The sequence below is a fragment of the Elgaria multicarinata genome, chromosome 6, assembly GCF_023053635.1.
Source record: "Elgaria multicarinata webbii isolate HBS135686 ecotype San Diego chromosome 6, rElgMul1.1.pri, whole genome shotgun sequence".
Lineage (NCBI taxonomy): Eukaryota > Metazoa > Chordata > Lepidosauria > Squamata > Anguidae > Elgaria > Elgaria multicarinata.
This window is the reverse complement of record NC_086176.1, coordinates 121,289,845-121,298,679: the sequence shown is the minus strand read 5'-3', so window position 1 is coordinate 121,298,679 and position 8,835 is coordinate 121,289,845. Positions and strand designations below refer to the sequence as shown.

The following is an 8,835-nucleotide window of genomic DNA, read 5'->3' as shown; positions in this document are numbered from 1 at the left end:
TCAAAGGCTGCCCCGTGCATTGCAACGATGGGAGTGGGGGGTGGGGGGTAATTCCCTTCAAAGATTCATTATTTAACTGGGGGTTGTCAAGCAGGTTAGAAAGAGATATTTACTTTTTCATGGGGCGGGGGGGGGAGTTTGGAACAAATAGGTCTTTAAAAATTAAGGTGGGGAAGGAACTGTGAGAGCAACATGGTGTGTGTGTGTGTGTGTGTGTCAGCATTCCATTTTCTCTGAAAATGGTCCCAGAAAGATGGACTCCAATGTTTAGAGTCAGAGAGAATGGGAAAGAGAGACAGACAGACGGGTGGAGGGCAGGGAAGGCGAGAGGTTGTTGGTCCTTTTGTAGGCCACAGTTGGGCTCCTCATTTCAGAAGGTCCAGGAGGTCATTCGTGGAGAAGCGCTGTGATGAGGCTCTCCTAGAGAGACAGAATCCGGGATTCCACCCACGGCTCTCCAGCCGAGCACGGGCCCCTCTCCGCAGGCCTGTCCTGCAGCGGGAGGCGCGCCAGAAGGTGCCAGCCCAGAAAGGCACTGGGCTGGACCCCCACCCGATGGGCCCCTACGGTTGAAAGGCGGCCACGTGACGAAGGGCCAGCTCGTAGCACAGTCTGTACTGCCCCTGTGGAAAGAAGTGGGGGAGGCAGAGGTGGGCCGTCACCCTCTGCTCAGCTGATGCATCAAATGGGATTTTGCGTAGGGGGGAGCCCAGGTCTTCAGGAAGTGATGCTGCTCTTGAGCCTGCCTGTCAGAGTGCACCGTTCCTGACCATGGACCTCTGAGGAGGGCTCCCTCAGGGGTGGGGCAGCCTTGGAGGCCACCTGAATGCCCAACTAAAGCTGTGTGCCACCACAGTACATAGCTAGGAGCAACAGGCATCTCAAGCCCAGGGGAGAGGCAAAAACCTCCGATGGAGCTTCTGTCAGCACACTGACGCCGCTGCGCAGAAGCAACGCCAGCAGAAATCTGAGCAAATGCTGCCTGACGCAGCCACAGCCTTGCATGCCCCCCATCTGAAGAGAGCTAGACCCGTGAAACTCTCCACGAATCAGAAACCTCCCAGAGGGCGCCTTCTCTCATACACCAGCCTTGATGAGCTGAAAATCCTCACAGGTCGGTCCCTACAGTGGCCTGTGGGTGGAATTCTGCCAGGGCAGGGAGGGGGGGCACCAGACCCACCTCCCCCCGCTTTGCACCGCCTCTCCGGTTTGTGGGCTTCGGTCCATTCCTGTGCCTCACCTAAGGATGGACTGAAGGGGAGGGTCACGCCGGTCATGTCCATGTCAGGTGAGGGGAAGGGGGAGACACGGGCACTCACCACGTCCCCGATGAACCGTGGCTGGCGCCGTTTCAGCATCCGCACCGCCTGGGAGACGTCCAGCAGCCCTTCTGCCCGGATCTGCTCACACAGGAAGCTGGTGGCGCAGAAGAGGCCGCAGCGGCTGACCCCATCCCTGGAGAGGCAACAGGACAGTGGTGGTGATCACACAGGGGGAGGAGGGTCAAGACCCGGGCTGTGCATGCAGGGAGGATCTGGCAGGAGCCCCCCAGGCCCTCACCGGTGGTGCCTCAGGACGCTCTCCTGGCTGGCACGCAAACACGGCTTGCCCCGGATGCTCAAGACCCATCCTGCTTTCCTTGGCAACGGGCCTCGGTCGGAGCGCTACAGACAATCTGATGACTTAATGAGATTCCAGGTGACCCTCTGGGCTGCCCCCACGCTTTCAGTCAACACAGATCTGAGATGTTTCCTGCACGCACACATCAAACGGGGGGCAACTTCATAACTGATCCACTCTAAGAGAGCCAGTTTGGTGTAGTGGGTCATGTTTAGGATTTAAATACGAAGAGCTGGGTTCAAATCCCTGCTAACGACATTAACTAGACAAAGACGGGATGGAGGAATGGCGAGGCCGTGCGTGCTCACCGGCAAGTGACGAGGACAGGGCGGTCTGGGTTGCTCTGCGAAGACTCCTCCACTTCTGCCCACAGCTGCAGGAGGGTGGCCGGATACTGTGGAAGCCGTTGCGCCGTGGGCCAGTCATCCAACTGCCAGAACCGGACCCCCAAGGGAGGGGTCTGGGGCTAACGTAATGATAAAAGAGTAATCGTGACCGGGGGCCAGGAAGATGTGGGTTCTGAGTGGTGGGGGAGGTCAGGGAGGAAGACATGGGCCAGTCTAGGGGAGGGCTAAATGCTGACTTGAACGCCGCTATTGACTCAGAGTCTGAAGAAGTGTCCAGTGCGTCGTCTCATCCCGTTCTGTGGGATCAATTTCAGGTTTTGGAGCCTGAGGATGGGGACAAGACACTCGCATCTCTTCGACCCACCACATAGAATCATAGAATAGCAGAGTTGGAAGGGGCCTACAAGGCCATCGAGTCCAACCCCCTGCTCAATGCAGGAATCCACCCTAAAGCATCCCTGACAGATCGTTGTCCAGCTGCCTCTTGGAGGCCTCTAGTGTGGGAGAGGCCACAACCTCCCCAGGTAACTGATTCCATTGTCATACTGCTCTAACAGTCAGGAAGTTTTTCCTGATGTCCAGCCAGAATTTGGCTTCCTTTAACTTGAGCCCGTTATTCCGTGTCCTGCACTCTGGGAGGATCGAGAAGAGATCCTGGCCCTCCTCTGTGTGACAACCTTTCAAGTACTTGAAGTGTGCTATCATGTCTCCCCTCAATCTTCTCTTCTCCAGGCTAAACATGCCACATGCTCTCTCTACCCTTGCCCATCATGGCATGTTCGAGCTAGCCACGGTGGGGTGGGGTGGATCAGGGGAGTGGTGGATGCATGTCTGTGGAATAGTGTGGTCCCCACTGCCTTGAAGGAGGCGGTGGTGCGACCACTCCTGAAAAAACTCTCCCTTGACCCACAGATGTATAGCAACTGATCCGGTCGCCAATACCCCATTTCTGAGCAAGATGCTCGAGAGAGTGGTGGCGTCTCAGCTGCAGGCACTCGTGGATGGAACTGATTATCTGGATCCATTCCAGTCTGGGTTCAGGCCTGGTTTTAGGACGGAATCAGCCTTGGTTGCCTTGACGGTCAACCTCCGGGAGAAGGAAATGGGGAGTGCGACCCTGTTACTGTTCCTTGATCTCTCCGCGGCTTTTGGTACTGTTGACCTGTTATTCCCTTGGACCGCCTCCATGAGTTGGGAGTTGGAGGCCCTGTTCTACAGCGGTTCGACTCCTACTTGCGGGGCCACTTCCAGAGAATAGCACTGGGGGGCTGCACTTCTGCCCCATGGCAGTTGAACTGTGGCGTCCCACAGGGCACCAACCTTCCACAATGTTATTCAATACCTACATGAAGCCGTTGGGAACGGTCATCAGGAGATTTGGGACAAGGTCTCATCAGTATGCTGACGACACCCAGCTGTGTCTCTCTATGACATCTGAATCGGGAGAGGCTGTGCACGTTCTGAACCAGTGCCAGGATACAGTTATGGCTCGGATGAGGGCCAATAAACTGAAGCTGAATCCCAATAAGACAGAGACCTTGTAGATCAGTGGTTCCCAGGTCCGGGAATTGGGGTGTTTTCTTGTTCTGGATGGGGTTCCAACTCCGTCTGAAGCAGCAGTTCCAGAGTTTTGGGGTGCTCCTGGATCCATCTTTGTCATTGGAGGCCCAGGTGACCTCAGTGACCTGGAGTGCCCATTATCAACTACGCCAGCTATGCCCGTTCCTGGATAGGGATAGCCTGGCCACGGTCATTCATGCACTGGTAACCTCACGATTACGACTACTGTAACACACTCTATGTGGGGCTACCCATGTGTGTGGTTCGGAAGCTGCAGTTGAGTGGCAATGAAGCGCTCTTCTTTAACATATGAGCAGCAGCGAGGGTGCTCACAGGGACACCTCGCTCTGCCCACATAAAACCCAGGGTTAGCAACTGAGCCACATACAAAGTCATGCTTTTATCTTTGTTGTTGTTGTTTATTCGTTCAGTCGCTTCCGACTCTTCGTGACTTCATGGACCAGCCCACGCCAGAGCTTTCTGTCGGCTGTCGCCACCCCTAGCTCCCCCAAGGTCAAGTCTGTCACCTCCAGAATATCATCCATCCATCTTGCCCTTGGTCAGCCCCTAAAAAACTTGGGACCAGGTTACCTAGCAGACCACCTCCCCTTATATACACCCAGGGGGCATTTACAATCTTCAGAGGAGGCCCTGCTTGTGATTCCAAGATGAAGAGATTGTCGCCATGAAGAACCTCGACGGCGGGGCCTTCTCTGTGGCAGCCCCCTTCCTATGGAAAATCCTCCCTCGTGCGGTTCAGGAGGCGGAAAATGAAATTTCTTTTAAATGCATCCTAAAAACATGTCTTTTTAGACAAGCCTTCCCTGGACCATAACTTAGCTGGTTTTATAATGGTTTTTTAAACTTTTAATGTTTGAAATTTATCTGGCAATGTTGTATTTGGTAGTTTTAACTGTGCACTGCCCAGAAAGCCTTGGCTAATGGGCAGTATAAAAATGTAATAAATAAAATAAAAATAAATAAATGCACTTGCATCCCTTCTACAAGTTCCTGGTCCTCAGTGTTGTGCAAAAAGTGTTAGAAGCAGACAGACAACCAGAGACGTTTAAGAAAAGAGCTGGGAAGCGTTACTCAAATCTAAAAGGTGCTTGGGGGAGGAATGCTATTTCGTCTGCTTTTGTTCCTATGCTGCAATGAATAAGTTACAGAAATGACACGCCCACGGCTGGTCATCTTATTTTGGCAACAGAAGCAGAAAATCTCTTCCCCCCCCTTCCCTTGGCAGTAAAAATACAATTATAATAAATTCAATCACTGATTTTTTTGCAGCCCTTTTGTCACACCTAAATCATCTGCCTGAAGCTTACACACATACAGCTCTGCCTCATGGTAGGACCAGCCCAGTAATGGACAGTATCCCGCTCTGTTCCCACTACGTTCATGATAATCCAGCCCCAGCGGGGCAGGGCCCCCTCACTCCCCAGGCACATAGCAGGTGCCAACAGCAGAAGGCCCCAGCACCCAACGGCCCCATCCCTCCTTGGCTCCCACCTGTCGGCTGTTGGCTACCGTGAGCGTCCGCAGGGTGAAGCCAGTCCGTGGCTCTTCTGAGGACAGTTTGATGCTGAATGTGCCATACGTGGAGTTGCTGGATGAGGACCAGAACCTGGGGTATGTCTGGGTGGGAGGGAAGAGGCACGTTAGCTCTGGGGAAAGAGGGAGGAGGCTGGAGCATCCTCTGTCCAGGGCAAGGGGGGACGTCCAGGCACAGGCAGCGCGGGAAGCAGACTCCTAGCAGGACAGCTTCGGCTGCTCCATCGTCAGACGCTGCACCTGCATGAGCCACCCGCCTCCCTTCCTGGCTCTTCTCAAAACCCACGACGCCTCGGCTCAAACCCCAGTTCCTCTGCTCGCCTGTCACGGAGCCCAAGGTCACGATTCACCCCACCTCTCCCTTTCTCTTCCTTCTGAGCGCTCCCAGGCAAAGTTTTTACCCTGCATGGATTGGGGTGGGGGGAGGTGTCCAGATGAATTCTTCCCCCTCTAACCCTCTCATGTCATCCCACTGCTTCCTTTGGCTCCCCCCCCCCCCCCGCGCCCCACCACACACACACAATCTGTTAAGGAAGAAAAGGAGGATCAGCTGCATGCTCCCTTTCGACTGGGAGTGCCAGGAGCCCTCTGCGTCAGTTTTGGAAGTCTGCAATCCCCTTGGGGCAGGGACCTGTCCTCTTGTAGTTTGAAAAGCACCGTGCCCACTGGCTGAGGAGCAGGGCAGCAGAGGAACTCACCTGGTCCAAATCCTGCAGGCTGTTCAGCAGGACCAGGGCCGTGCAGCCATAGTCCCAGACCAAAGCCCAGAAGTCCAGGAGCGTCTCCGAGAGTGGCAGTTGCGTGGCAATGAAGCGCTCTTCTTTGGCATATGTCTGCAAAGGACAGAGACGCTCTGAGAGCCACCACCAAGAAGTCCCAGCCCAGGCCCAACATGCTCAGCTTCTTGATCCGACCCTCAGCCGCGCCGTCCTCCTGCCCTCTCTGGGACCGGCTAGATGCCTCCAGACCCCCAGCACTGCCCCCATGGCAAAGCAAGGGGGCAAAGACAGTGGCATGCCTGCCGTGGACCAGAGCTGGATCTCCTCCATGTCTGGGACAGATGAGACCTGTGCAGTCAGGATTCGCCCTCGGAGGAGACGCCTGGAGAAACCCTGGCCCTGATCCTCGGCAGCGGCCACCTCTCTATGGAAATTATTGACATTTCCTTTAAAGAGATGCTACATTGTGTTTCCAAATTTCATGGGATCCCTGCGGGTGTTTTTAAGGTGGAAAGGGGGCATATAAGTCTTCTGAACCACATGCTTTTAGCATCAATGCAGGCGAACGTGTGTGATCTTTTGGGGCTGCAGCTGTTTCCAAGGAGCTGTGGAGTGGTGCCGGACCCAGAGCCTTACATCCACAAAGGTGGCGTTGATGTAGCCTGGCGTGCCGTCTGAGCTCAAGGATGACATCAGGATGGGGCGGCTGCAGTCCGCTGGTGAGGAAAAGCAAGGAAAAGATGGTCAGGGTATCGTTGAGTGGGGGCCCTGGGGCTTCCGACAACGAGACCTGCCATTCCGGAAGGAGAGCTGAGCCCTGGATCACTGGAAGGCGAGGCTTTGGGGCTTGGAGACCGGAACAGGATTGTGTGAGACCCTGGCGCTGGGTTCCCCATCCAGAAGAGGGAAACACCCCAATTCCTGGACCTGGGAACCTCCAACCCACAAAGCCTTTGTCTTATCACGATTCATCTTCAGTTTGTTGGCCCTCATCCAAGCCATAACTGTATCCAGGCACCGGTTCAGAACGTGCACGGCCTCTCCCGATTCAGATGTTACAGAGAAATAGAGTTGGGAGTCATCAGCGTACTGCTGACACTTTGCCCCAAATCTTCTGATGACCATTCCCAACGGCTTCATATAGATATTGAATAACATTGGGGACAGGATGGTGCCGTGGGGGACACCACCGTTCAACTTCCATGCGGCAGAAGTGCAGACCTCCCGTGCTATCATCTGGAAGTGGCCCCCCAAGTAGGAGTTGAACTGCTGTAGAACAGGGCTGCTGAGAGATCGAGACGTAACAGGGTCGCACTCCCCCTGTCTCTCTCTCAAAAGAGGTCATCCATTAGGGTGACCAAGGCCGATTCTGTCCCCAAACCAGGCCTGAACCCAGACTGGAATGGATACAGAGAATCAGTTCCATCAAAGAGTGGCTGCAGCTGAGATGCCACCACTCTCTCAAGCACCTTGCTCAAAAATGGGGTATTTGCAACCTCACACTAGTTAGCATAAGTCTCTGGGTCAAGGGAGGTGTTTGTTCCCCCCCCCCCAGGAGTGGTCACAGCACCGCCTCCTTCAAGGCAGCAGGGACCACCCCATTGCGCAATGATGCATTCACCACTCCCCTGACCCTGTCGGTCAGCCACCCCTCCGTGGCTAGCTCAAACAAGCTCAACCAAGCCAAGATGGCCAAGGGTCGAGAGAGCATGTGGTGGGTCAAACAGATGCCAGCATCTTGTCCACATCCTCAGGCTCCAAAATCTGAAACTGATCTCACAAAACGGGATAAGACGATGCACTGGACACCTCATCAGACTCTGAGTCAATAGCAGTGTTCAAGTCAGCATGAAGGTGAGCGATTTTATCATCAGTAGGCACAATTATACGCTCTTACGCGTGTTCAGTCACCTTCATGACAAGTCTTACGCCACTTATGCTCCAGCCGTCTTCATTGCCCGGAGTTTCCCAGTAAACCAGGGGGCCTTCCGAGCTCCACAGTGTCAAAGAGGGCCTTGTAGGCCCCTTCCAACTCTACTATTCTATGATTCCATGAAGAGGGTGCTCAGGAGCGGTTGTGTCAATGGCCCTTTGCACACTACCCTTCCACAGTGCAACAAGGTCCTCAACAGAATCTCCAGCGCTGGCTACTGAATATTTCCCTAGAGCATTCAGGAATCACTCAGATTCCATAAACGTCCGGGGGCAGAATGGGTCCCCTACCTCTGCAGGGTGGGACTGGCACCGCGAGACCAAATTTCACCAGGAAGTGGTCTGACCAAGACAACCGGGGGGGGGGGGGATGGCCTTGGAGGCCCCTTCCAACTCTGCTATTGTATGATTCTATGATTTTATGATTGAGACAGCCCCATGGTTGTCATGAAGGCCATGAAGTCCTGAGCTGGTCCTGGTAAGGCAGCCTCAGTGTGAATATTGAAATCTCCAAGGACCAAGGACGCCCTAGGATTTTCCAACATCATATCCGAGACCACCTCAGCCAGTCTGTCTCTTAGGTCCAGCACAAGGTACAGACCCTCACTGCCTATCCCAGGGCGGAGGGGTTTCCTGGCAAGCAAGATTGAACTTTTATGGATCATGGCGACTCCCTCCGCCCCCCCCCCCCCTGCCCCGGCCCTCAAGCCTGGGTTGCTGATGCACTGAATAACCAGATGGGCAAAGCTGGGCCGTATCCACACCTCCCAGCTCAGTCATCCAGGTCTCATTGGTGCACACCAGGTCGGCTCCCTTATCCACGACCATATCATGAAGGAGTGAGGTCTTGCTGCGAACCGACCTGGCACTCAGCAGCAGCACCACTGAAGGTGCAGTAGCACCTTCCACCAGGAACCTGCGGCATGGGGGGGGATCAGAGAGGGGAAAGAGCTCACAGCCATCTGGCTCCCCCACAGTTTTGATGACATTTCCTCCCCATCGCGCCAGACCTTCCTTTGCCCATGGCAACTGCTATGGCAGCACCCTCTGCCTCCATGTTACCCACTCTTCCACCTTGGCGCATCCTTGTTCGAAACAACCTC

General features: G+C 54.7%; 1 protein-coding gene across 1 annotated transcript in view; it reads right to left on the bottom strand.

The window, feature by feature from the left end:
- Positions 1 to 563: 563 nt before the first annotated feature.
- LOC134400477 (receptor-type tyrosine-protein phosphatase kappa-like) overlaps positions 564 to 8,835 on the bottom strand; it is a 34,293-nt gene continuing 26,021 nt past the window's right edge. The window contains exons 20-25 of the mRNA XM_063128809.1: positions 6,437 to 6,516; positions 5,780 to 5,914; positions 5,040 to 5,165; positions 1,929 to 2,086; positions 1,320 to 1,455; positions 564 to 623 (exon numbers count right to left, since the gene is read on the bottom strand). Of these exons, the coding sequence (XP_062984879.1) occupies positions 564 to 623; positions 1,320 to 1,455; positions 1,929 to 2,086; positions 5,040 to 5,165; positions 5,780 to 5,914; positions 6,437 to 6,516 (695 nt within the window). The remainder of the gene's footprint in view (positions 624 to 1,319; positions 1,456 to 1,928; positions 2,087 to 5,039; positions 5,166 to 5,779; positions 5,915 to 6,436; positions 6,517 to 8,835) is intronic.